The sequence below is a fragment of the Schistocerca cancellata genome, chromosome 1 (genome assembly GCF_023864275.1).
Source record: "Schistocerca cancellata isolate TAMUIC-IGC-003103 chromosome 1, iqSchCanc2.1, whole genome shotgun sequence".
Taxonomy (NCBI): Eukaryota; Metazoa; Arthropoda; class Insecta; order Orthoptera; family Acrididae; genus Schistocerca; species Schistocerca cancellata.
In genome coordinates, this window is record NC_064626.1 from 1,137,597,056 (window position 1) to 1,137,610,057 (window position 13,002).

Genomic DNA, 13,002 nt, shown 5'->3' on the forward strand with positions numbered 1-13,002 from the left:
ACTGTTTTACTTTAAATTCTTCTTTAGAACTGCTATGAAGTTACGATTCTTGGCCTCCGCGCTGTTGCTTAGTACATTATAAATGTTGTCCTGTCGATCCTTGTTCAAATATTCACCTGAGAATTTGGTTTTGAACTTTCCAGATGTTGTAAATTTCGTTAAGCAGCATTTTCCCGGTGTGTAGTCACCAACATACATATTTTATTTTGAAAACCTTATCTGCCTCATCGGGAATTCATGGACTTAAAACTTTAAACTGTCCGTTGACAGTGAAATCGTCGATCTTCTCACTGAAGCAGCAGCTATCATTATAGAGTCCATGCGTCGACAAATGAATATTCTCTCGTATCAAATTTTGACTGAAATCCACCCGATGCAGATCGTTAACAGTAATTTCAAATTGAGCAGAAATCAGCTTGATGGTGGCATTAATTTCGCCACATGACTTTTGCAGGCCAATAATTTCGTCACGAAATACTGCACTCGGTTTAGCAGACTGATGAATTGTTCGTGTGAGATTAATTCCGCTTGAATTTCAACTACCCCGGTAAAACATCAAATCTCCGACATCGCTGCTGCTGGAAACAGATCCTGCAAGAGCGGGACCAGCGACGACTGAAGAGAATCGTTCAGCGTGACAGAAGTTTAACCCTTCTGCAAATTGCTGCACATTTCAATGCCGGGCCATCAACAAGTGTCACTGTACGAACCATTCAACGAAACATCATCGATATGGGCTTTCGGAGCCGAAGGCCCACTCGTGTACCCTTGATGACTGCACAACACAAAGCTTTACGCCTCGCCTGGGTCCGTCAACACGGACATTGTACTGTTGATGACTGGAAATATGTTGCCTGGTCCGACTGGTCTCGTTACAAATTGTATCTAGCAGATTGACGTGGACGGGTATGGAGACAACCACAAGAATCCATGGACCCTACATGTCAACAGGGGACTGTTCAAGCTGTGGGAGTCTCTGTAATGGCGTGCACATCTGGAGTGATATGAGACCACTGATACTTCTAGATACGATTCTGGAGGGGGGCACGTACGTAAGCAACCTGCCTTATCACCTATGGAAGGGGTTTCTTTCAATAATTGATTATTAGTGACCCTAGGCGGGTCAGCCAAATGTCGGTGGGTTTTAACAAGGATGCTTTTTCTTGTTCACTTTGCCTACTGGATCGGGTCGTTGGCTCTGGCTGAAGGCCTGTTATGAGGCCCAACCTGTTAATTAAAACTGCCCCTTCACTAATTTTGATTAATATTTCATAACTAAATAGTGTTCAGGGAACTGATCACTACTAAACAAACAAGGATAGCATTGAACACATTTATTGAACAATTATCTTCCTAACATCAAACTGAACAATGATATACATTTATAGGTGATAAAATCAAGCTAGTAATGGCAATGGCCCTTAAATTCCCAAACTAACTCTTAAGGTCGGATAACGCATGTGTACTTGTTATTTGCCACTCCCTCCCCTTGTCAGACAGCATAAAATACGTCAGACAAACCGACTGCAATTAACAAATTCTCAATAAGAGCGTGGCTGGAAAACTGAGCTCTGGTAATCACAGGCGTGCGTAATATCGGATTAAATGCCGAAACTGAGCATCACGTTACCAAATGCAGCATCGTGGACAGGTCAGCAAGCTGCCGATGGCATCTGCCTCGTCGAGGAGCCTCAATTGCAACAAAATGAATTTATTTTCGCGAACAGGCTTCTGGTTCGTAAACTCCTATTCAAAAGCTAATTCTGCTTTCTTTCCAATCGTCTCGCACTCGTTAAACGGGACTCACCAGCCCAGAGGCGGAATCCAGTAACGTTTTTAATAAAGTGTGGCACAAGGAAATTGCTCTGCTCCTGTGTGCTTCCTGGGAGACAGTATTCCCAACCGTTATTGGCGGAATCAGCCTGTCTCTATCAATAAAACAACACAGTTCCCCTAACTGAATACTAGTTTCAGTTGCAACTGGCAGACTATAATTTACTCTCCTACAGCAGAGCCGAAAGCACGACGACCGCTCGCTACAGGAGCTACGACGCTTCTCCTCGATAACAGCTCCAAAAGCTTCCCTCCGCAAAAATCAGCACCCCCACGCTATTTTTCGAGCTGGCCAAGCCCATGGCTCTAGACCAGCACAGTTCGCTCCCACTATTATTTCCTGGCTTCTTCCAGCCAATTACAGCATTCTGCGCCTTACTGTGTCTAGAATGTTCTGAAACAAACTGAAACTCCGTTCAAAATTGAACCCACCAATCGTGTCTCTCTGTTCGCCCTCGCGCGGGAAAAGGTCATTGCACTAGCTTAACCGCGTTTCTTAGAAAGCCCCAGAAAACGTTAAGATTCGTGGGAAGGCTCCCATAGGCGCCAGCTCATCTCGACATAGTGGCGTCGGCGTAACGCCCAGCGCCAACGAGGCGCCGTCCCTCGAAGGCCTGCCTCTGTTGTCCACGCAATGGGTGCCTACCTGCTCCGGCAGCGCGTCTCCCCCAGTGGGACGCTTTCGCATGCCGACTCGTAATGGTCGGTTGTAAACTTCCGCACCCCTCTGCGCTGCCTTTGAGCAGTGCCGCTCGTCCGATCCAGCCAAACTCCGTGAAAATATCACCTGAACCCCGACATGCGAATTTCTTAAAGTTAATATGCATCTTATGCCGTCTGATACTCCTATATTAATTTCAACAGGCTGATTGCCTGATAAATAACATAATAACCGATATCTAACTCGTCTTTGCAACAATTATTATATTACGGTAAGGTGCAAAATACTGCTACCTTACACCTATATTCATTCACGTCCACTGTGCATTCAGAGAGACTTGGGCAATTGCAGCAGGACAATGCGACACCCCACACGACCAGGCTGGCTCCAGGAACACTTTTCTGACTTTAAGCATCTCCAGACATGAACATTATTGAGCATATCTGGCATGCGTTGCAGCGTGCTGTTCAGAAGAGATCTCCAACCTCTCGCACTCTTACGGATTTATGGACAGCCCTACAGGATTCATGATGTCAATTCCCTCCAGCACTACTTCAGACATTAGTCGAGTCCATGTCACGTCGTGTTGTGGCACTTCCTGCCTGCTCGCGGGGGCCCCACACGGTATTAGGCAGGTGTACCAGTTTCTTTGACTCTTCAGTGCAGATTAGGATCAGGAGAGTCCGCCTGCTTGGCTGTGTGGCAACGTGCTCGCCTCCCATGCGAGCGAGCCCGGGTACGATTGGGCCGGGTTGGAGATTTTCTCCGCTCTGGGACTGGGCGTTGGGTTGTGCTCACCATCATTTCATCCTCATCGCCGGTGTGCAAGTCGCCCAATGTGGCGTCGACTGAAATAAGATTTGCACTTGCTGGCCGATCTTCCCCGGAAGGGGCCTCCCGGCCAACGATGCCACACGCTCATTTCATTTCACGAGCAGGAGAGCGCCCAAAACGCCTCCTTGCGGAACGCCAGATATCACTTCTGTTTAACTCGATGACTTTCCATCAATTACTACGTACTGTGACCTTTCTGAAAGCAAATGACGAATTCAGTCGCACAACTGTCACGATACTCAGTAGGCATGTAATTTGAGAAATGGTGAGAAATGGTGCCAAGAGCCTTCTGGAAATCTAGAAATATGGGATAAATCTGAGATCTCCTATCGATAGCACTCATCACTCCGCACGAATAAAAGCCACGTGTCTTTCAAAAGAACGATATTTTCTGAATTCATACTGTGACAATAGACAGTTTACTTCCGAGGAATTTCGTCACGTTTGAACACATTATGTGTTCCAAAATCCTACTGCACTCGAAGTCAGTGATATGAGTCTGTAATTCATCGGATTACTCCTATTTCCTTTCTTGAGTGTAGGTGTGACCTGTGCAACTTTCCTGTTCAGAGGTACGAGTCTTTCGTGTAGCGAGCGGATGTGTATGGCTGCAAAGTATGGGGCTATTGCATTGGCATGTTCTGAAAGGAACCTAATTGCTATGCTATTTGCACTGGAAGGCTTGCCTTTGTTAATTGATTTAACGTATTTCGCTACACCGATGATATTTACTTCTAAGTTAATGTTGCCAACTGCTCTTGACTTCATTTGTGAAATATTTACTTCGTCTTATTTGGTAAAGGAATTTTGGAAAACTGGGTTTAGTAACTTCCCTTTAGTGACGCTGTGGTCGGTAATATTACTACTGGAATTATGCAGTGAAAGTATTGATTGTGTCTTGCCGTTTGTGTGCTTTACGTATGACCAGAATCTCTTTGCCTTTTCTGTTCGATTTCGAGACAGGTCTCGCCTTGAAGAACGAGCTATCTCCCGAGTTTCGGTAAAACATCACCTGAATTGGAAAACTTGTGCCTTTTTGGTTCTTTATTTAAATTTGGGATGCTTTTTTCGTTGCTTCTGCAACAGTGTTCTGACCTGTTTTGTGTACCTTGGGGAACCACTACCGTCTTTTATTAAATTCTTTGGTATAAATCTCTCAACTGCTCCCGATCCTGTTTCTGTGAATTTAAGCCACTGCTGGCCTACACTTACATAGTTAGTTGGGAGAAATGGAGACTAACTGCGAGGAAGGCATCAAGTGAATTTTTACGTTCTTTTCTAAATAGATTTATTTTGTGTTTGTGTTTGGTGTATTTAGATGTTGCGGTGATCAGTCTCGCCACGACTACCTTATGCTCACTAACTTCTGTAGCCTTCATGATGGTCCCTATTTAGTCAGGACTATTCGTTGCTAAGAGATGAAGTACGTTTTCGCCACCATTTACACTTCCTGTGGGCTGCTGAACTAATGGCTCAAAACAATTTTTGGAGAAACTGTTTAATACAGTTCCCGACGATGTTTCATACCTATCACCAACCTACTCACTCAGATAGATATGAGTGCTGTTGATTTGTTATATTACGCTTCTTTTCAGTTACGATGGGTCGATTCTGGAGTAGTTAAGGACTTGAAGCAAAACATTATATTTCAACGATATTACAGACACAGTTATTTCCCATAATATTTACTTCCTGTTAATGTCTCAAGTATCTGTCTTATTTGCGATGTTGTTTTGTTGAAAAATAAACGAAATCGTAATGTTATTCAGTTTTCCTTTTTCTTCTTCTCCTCTTATCTTTTAGATAAGCTACATCATTATGGTTTAAGGGAGGCAGTGCACAAATGGTTTAATTCATACTTAACTGGAAGAATGCAGAAAGTTGAAATAAGTGGTTCATGTAATGTTAAAACAACAGCTGATTCCTCAAACTGGGGGGCTATCAAGTACGGGGTCCCACAGGGTTCGGTCTTAGGTCCTTTACTGTTCCTGATATACAATTATGACTTACCATTCCACATTGATGAAGATGCAAAGTTAGTTCTTTTTTCTGATGATACAAGTATAGTAATAACATCCAAAAACCGAGAACTAAGTGATGTAATTGTAAATGATGTTTCTCACAAAATTATTAAGTGGTTCTCAGCAAACGGACTCCCCTTAAACTTTGATAAAACACAGTATATACAGCTCCGTACAGTAAATGGCACAACTCCAGTAATAAATATAGACTTTGAACAGAAGTCTGTAGCTAAGGTAGAATTTTCAAAATTTTTAGGTATGTCCTATGATGAGAGGCTAAAATGGAAGCAACACATTGATGGTCTGCTGAAACGTCTGAGTTCAGCTACGTATGCTATTAGGGTTATTGCAAATTTTGGTGATAAGAATCTCAGTAAATTAGCTTACTATGCCTAGTTTCATTCACTGCTTTCGTATGGCATCATATTCTGGGGTAATCCATCGTTGAGTAGAAAAATATTCATTGCTCATAAACGTGTAATCAGAATAATTGCTGGAGCCCACCCACGGTCATCCTGCAGACATCTATTTAATGATCTAGGGATGCTCACAGTAACCTCACAGTATATATATTCACTTAAGAAATTTGTTGTTAATAATCCAACCCAGTTCAAAATTAATAGCAGTGTGCATAGCTATAACACCAGGAGAAAGGATGATCTTTACTATGCAGGGTTAAATCTGACTTTGGCACAGAAAGGGGTAAATTATGCTGCCACAAAAGTATTTGATCACCTACCAAACAGCATCAAAAGCCTGACAGATAGCCAACCAACATTTAAAAATAAATTAAAAGAATTTCTAGATGACAACTCCTTCTACTCATTGGCTGAATTTTTAGATATAAATTAAGGGGAAAAAAATCAACTTAAGCATTAGTGTCATGCAATATTTTGTGTAATGTAATATTTTGTACAGACATCTTTTATTAACCTGACACGTTCCACATCATTACGAAGTGTCGTATTCATGATCTATGGAACAAGTATTAATCTAATCTAATCTAATCTAATCCAGGTCTCACTACTAGAAGGTTGTATTAGTTTACAATGTGAATTACGTTCTCAAACAACACCCATTTTTAACTTGTTCGCAGTTTCTTTGGTAATAGAGTGCATAACCCAGAATTCCTGCTAATGAAATCTTTTGTGAACATTTTTCCCATTTCCGCCTTTTAAATCAGTTGGAATTTGTCGGTTTGATGATTCAACGACGACGCGCCATAAGCGCGCTATCGTTTTCACATTTCAAAGTTCGTCAGACCATGCAGTCCATGTTTCTACCGAAGTCCGATTGTAATTATTACTATTGCGCAAATTACTTCGTTGCATTGAAAATTAAGAAGGACAAACTCACCACTTACCGACGACGACTTCTGCACTGAAATATACTGAGAACAGCTTCTGGTGGATATGGAGTTCCTGTTGGTGTTTAATGATCGACTGTTACTCCCTGGCCCATTCCATTTCTTATTCCCATAGCCCTGTTCGTGGTTCCCAACAACTCCACAACTGTTACAGTATGGCTGCGACACTGCTTCTGAATGTGGCCTAATATGACCGAAAAGGTAATTTGTTACAAAATCAGTTCATGCTGCAAGAAAACTGTTTGAAGCTCAATACATCATTTGCCCGCCGCTCGTGGTCTTGCGGTAGCGTTCTCGCTTTCCACGCACGGGGTCAAGGGTTCGATTTCCGGTGGGGTCAGGGATTTTTCTCTATCTCGAGATGACTGAGTGTTGTGTTGTCATCATCGTCATCATTTATCCCCATTACGGTCGGAGGAAGGCCTAGTCGGCGGTGTGTGTCTCCCGCATCGTTCCCTACGCTCCTCGGAGTATGGGACCTCATCATTTGTAAATTTTATAGCTATAGGCATTCCTTTTCTTGCTAACAATATGGTGTTTCCTTCCTTCGTCAATATTTTATTTTCTTATCTCACAATAAACTTAACACGTTAGGAAGGAGAAAACACCACAGTCTGTCACCAGTAGGAATTAATAGGAACATAACGATGATCGAAAGAAGTGAAGAGAATTAATCAAAGATGACAATCAGGTTAAATACAGATGAACATTAATAACTAAAATTTAAATACAAAGTAATCGTTAACAATTTGTGTGAAACCCCTTGCTGTCTGAGAAAAATATACCATTCATACAAACAAGAGACAAGTTGACTCATGACTCATGCGACATGGAAATAACTAGCAAGCGCTATGACGCAAAGGATGCCAGAAGGACACCAGACAATCGAGCTCCAGCCTCTTCATAAGAAAGATTAATTACCTGATCGAATCGGCGTAATCCCACGGTAATGCTTTACTCTTCTCACGACATAGATACGCTCAACCTTTAATTTCAGACAAAGAATTTTATCAGCTGTTGATCTTCGGTAATCTGGTACTTGTTGAATATTCTTCAATATGTTTCGCGACTGGTGTGAGGAGTATTGGAACTTCGGAAGTTCACAGATTGAGAAGTCTCCATACCGTCCAGAATCGCGGCTTCTGATGCAATGCATTTGATTTTCACGGCTTTGATACTTACGTAAAGCCTCTAGATTGGAGTTGTATTCCATAGTGCGCATATTTAATGTTGTCTCTTCTGTACTGTTGGGGATTCGTCATTGGGGCTGCAATGTCCGCTTCCTTGGAGACGTCGCTGCGTCCGGCATGACGGTATTCCATCTTTGTTTCTTCTCTGCTGAATGGTTTGCTCTGCAACAAGTGGAAAACATGAGGATGATGCCTACAAATCTATCCCTATATCACCATCAGTGCTCCACAAAACTCCAACTGCAAGAGTTCCATTTCGAGACAAAGTGCATACCAAGTGAGTACATGGTTGTGCTCTCTCGCCTACCACTGAAACTTGAACAACAGAAGGTACAACTACCAGTATCAAAAACCAGTATGTGTCCAATGTGAAGGGTAACACAGGAGGTATCTACCAGCAAGGTACTAAGAAACTTGCTGTGACAGAGGAACATCGTCCAGTGTACATCATTAGTAATGATGGAGGATGAATGTGCCGGAAAGCAGAAATTAAGAACCTATACGTGTCACAGAGTGGAGCACTGTATACAGGGTGTTACAAAAAAGTACGGCCAAACTTTCAGGAAACATTCCTCACACACAAATAAAGAAAAGATGTTATGTGGACATGTGTCCTGAAACGCTTAATTTCCATGTTAGAGCTCATTTTAGTTTCGTCAGTATGTACTGTACTTCCTCGATTCACCGCCAGCTGGCCCAATTGAAGGAAGGTAATGTTGACGTCGGTGCTTGTGTTGACATGCGACTCATTGCTCTACAGTACCAGCATCAACCACATCAGTACGTAGCATCAACAGGTTAGTGTTCATCACGAACGTGGTTTTGCAGTCAGTGCAATGTTTACAAATGCGGAGTTGGCAGATGCCCATTTGATGTATGGATTAGCACGGGGCAATAGCCGTGGCGCGGTACGTTTGTATCGAGACAGATTTCCAGAACGAAGGTGTCCCGACAGGAAGACGTTCGAAGCAATTGATCGGCGTCTTAGGGAGCACGGAACATTCCAGCCTATGACTCGCGACTGGGGAAGACCTAGAACGACGAGGACACCTGCAATGGACGAGGCAATTCTTCGTGCAGTTGACGGTAACCCTAACGTCAGTGTCAGAGACGTTGCTGCTGTACAAGGCAACGTTGACCACGTCACTGTATGGAGAGTGCTACGGGAGAACCAGTTGTTTCCGTACCATGTACAGCGTGTGCAGGCACTATCAGCAGCTGATTGGCCTCCACGGGTACACTTCTGCGAATGGTTCATCCAACAATGTGTCAATCCTCATTGCAGTGCAAATGTTCTCTTTACGGATGAGGCTTCATTCCAACGTGATCAAATTGTAAATTTTCACAATCAATATGTGTGGGCTGACGAGAATCCGCACGCAATTGTGTAATCACGTCATGAACACAGATTTTCTGTGAACGTTTGGGCAGGCATTGTTGGTGATGTCTTGATTGGGCCCCATGTTCTTGCACCCACACTCAATGGAGCACGTTATCATGATTTCATACGGGATACTCTACCTGTGCTGCTAGAACATGTGCCTTTACATGTACGACACAATATGTGGTTCATGCACGATCGAGCTCCTGCACATTTCAGTCGAAGTGTTCGTACGCTTCTCAACAACAGATTCGGTGACCGATGGATTGGTAGAGGCGGACCAATTCCATGGCCTCCACGCTCTCCTGACCTCAACCCTCTTGACTTTCATTTATGGGGGCATTTGAAAGCTCTTGTCTAAGCAACCCCGGTACCAAATGTAGAGATTGTTCGTGCTCGTATTGTGGACGGCTGTGATACAATACGCCATTCTCCAGGGCTGCATCAGCACAGCAGGGATTCCATGCGACGGAGGGTGGATGCATGTATCCTCGCTAACGGAGGACATTTTGAACATTTCCTGTAACAAAGTGTTTGAATTCACGCTGGTACGTTCTGTTGCTGTGTGTTTCCATTCCATGATTAATGTGATTTGAAGAGAAGTAATAAAATGAACTCTAACATGGAAACTAAGCGTTTCCGGACACATGTCCACATAACATATTTTGTTTCTTTGTGTGTGAGGAATGTTTCCTGAAAGTTTGACCGTACCTTTTTGTAACACCCTGTAGATGAACTAATAAACACAAAACGGGTTAAAAATTGTGTACAATCAAACATACATTGGTTAGAGTAGCTGAAATGGAACACCATATCTTACGTTTGACAGCATGGCCGAGTGGGTGTGGCACTTGTAACACGGAATATGTAGATAAAATACCTTCTGCACCATCCAAAATTTTCGTCGTTTAACATCCGTTGATAACCTGTACTGTGCTTCTGATTCTGAATCTGTAAGCTTTATTACAGAAACTATATTTAATACGTAATCGGTGTAATAGTGTATTTATTTCTGACTGAATATAATTGATTGTAATTATTATGAACATATTGAAAACTGCTGGGTAATAGCCAACGCAACTTTTTTTTAAATGTATCGATAGCAACGACGAAATGGCTCTAGCCGTGCCTTTGTTTATCTTTGCGCATGGAGAGTGTCTGTCGCGTTGCGAGCAGAGAGAAAGCAGAACAGCTTGAGCGATGAAAGAGTGCGGAAGTGTGTGCTGAGCGCCCACGCAGATGCGGTGTGCAGCTACGCCCGCGCCGGTGTATTCGCGACTGATTCGTTAACCCGCGAGTATTGAGAGCACGGCTGGAGTGGACAGGCGGAGGAAGCTGCAGTTCTAACCACTGCCTGCTCCATAAATATCCGTGGCTCTGGAGGCGACTCGCGGTTCTCAGACAGCAGCAGCAGCGGTAGCTCAGCATTGTCGTCAGCTAGAGTGTTCGTCGTGCGCACAGCCACAACGTCGTAAGACTGCCAAGTGAGAGATATAGTAATGTAGAGGCTTTACCCAGTTGCACTTCTTTCACTAAGCATGACTAACCTGAATAATAACTTGCAGTAGTTAAAACCTGTAGGGCACCTGTGTCGTCATTGTCCTCAGACATTATTGCCAGGCAGGGACCCTTTCCCTTTCATGCAGTCACCGAGTGTCGTAAGAATACTAAAATTGATTAATTATTTACAGCCAGTTTTGTGTGTATTTCAGTCTACATTTTCTGCCTCAGTTCATTCCATTCATTTGTTCTCCATTAGCTTTGCGAATCTACATATACATCTATACGATTACTCTGCAATTCACATTTAAATGCTTGGCAGAGGGTTCATCGAACCAAAATCATACTATCTCTCTACCATTCCACTCCCGAACAGCGCGCGGGAAAAACGAACACCTAAACCTTTCTGTTCGAGCTCTGATTTCTCTTATTTTATTTTGATGATCATTCCTACCTATGTAGGTTGGGCTCAACAAAATATTTTCGCATTTGGAAGAGAAAGTTGGTGACTGAAATTTCGTAAATAGATCTCGCCGCGACGAAAAACGTCTTTGCTTTAATGACTTCCATCCCAATTCGCGTATCATATCTGCTACACTCTCTTCCCTATTACGTGATAATACAAAACGAGCTGCCCTTTTTTGCACCCTTTCGATGTCCTCCGTCAATCCCACCTGGGAAGGATCCCACACCGCGCAGCAATATTCTAACAGAGGACGAACGAGTGTAGTGTAAGCTGTCTCTTTAGTGGACTTGTTGCATTTTCTAAGTGTCCCGCCAATGAAACGCAACCTTTGGCTCGCCTTCCCCACAATATTATCTATGTGGTCTTTCCAACTGAAGTTGTTCGTAATTTCAACACCCAGGTACTTAGTTGAATTGACAGCCTTGAGAATGGTACTGTTTATCGAGTAATCGAATTCCAACGGATTTCTTTTGGAACTCATGTGGATCACCTCACACTTTTCGTTATTTAGCGTCAACTGCCACCTGCCACACCATACAGCAATCTTTTCTAAATCGCTTTGCAACTGATACTGGTCTTCGGATGACCTTACTAGACGGTAAATTACAGCATCATCTGCGAACAACCTAAGAGAACTGCTCAGAATGTCACCCAGGTCATTTATACAGGTCAGGAACAGCAGAGGTCCCAGGACGCTTCCCTGGGAAACACCTGATATCACTTCAGTTTTAGTCGATGATTTACCGTCTATTACTACGAACTGCGACCTTCCTGACAGGAAATCACAGGAATGACTTGTGACGGATTGGTACGTATTTTATTGTTGTTATTTTAAAAGTAAAATCAGTTGTTCATTTACTTATAGGGAAATCAATTCAATCTTTCAATAATGAAAAGAAAAATTGCTTACACTTTTCTAAATTTTGCATTACGTTACACTGAGGTTACTGAAAAAATTGGTTCAAATGGCTCTGAGCTCTATGGGACTTAACTTCTGAGGTCATCAGTCCCGTAGAACTTAGAACTACTTAAACCTAACTAACCTAAGGACGTCACACACATCCATGCCCGAGGCAGGATCCGAACCTGCGACCGTAGCGGTGGCGCGGTTCCAGATTGTAGCGCCTAGAACCGCTCGGCCACTCCGGCCGGCGAGGCTACTGGAACTAATTTTTTTACATAAGGAAGTTATTTAACCAATAACTTCATTTAATTTTACTTTAAAAATGTAGTATTTCAGAAGTGTTTCCTTTCTACTATCGGAAATTTTTGTAGTAAATATTACATGGTACCCTTTATCCTCCAGTGTGATACGTGAGCGATTGCTGTATATTCCACCCGTTTCAAAATTATCGTCAGCATTTAGATTAGGTTTAGAATAGATGCGTCCTTCAGAAGGGTCTATTGTACTTTCCTCTAACTAATCGGTGTTATTTTCCTTCGGTAACGATAGCATTACTCACAGCAAAATTTCATTAGGCATATGCGAACACGGTCAGTTGTATGACAATCCAGTAGGCCTATTAGGAAGGTGGAGGCTACACGCTTACTGAAAACATGTGAAGTTTGAGAAAACAAAGTTAGTCACTGTGAAGCAGCACGAAACAAACAATAGCCTTTTTTTTTCTACGAGGATCATTACTTAGGTCTACGAGAGAAGGGACATAAGTTCTAGTACTGATCGAATTTTTCTCGAAATATTTAAAAACCTATCCACTAAAAACCCGCGGCTAATAAACTCAGGGAACAA

General features: G+C 42.8%; 1 protein-coding gene across 1 annotated transcript in view; it reads right to left on the reverse strand.

Annotated features, from left to right (window-relative positions):
* The window catches only part of LOC126134598 (caspase-1-like), a 125,796-nt gene that overhangs the window by 93,050 nt on the left and 19,744 nt on the right, over nucleotides 1-13,002 (reverse strand). Inside the window, exon 2 of the mRNA XM_049915194.1 lies at nucleotides 7,898-8,067. Within this exon, the coding sequence (XP_049771151.1) occupies nucleotides 7,898-8,067 (170 nt within the window). The remainder of the gene's footprint in view (nucleotides 1-7,897; nucleotides 8,068-13,002) is intronic.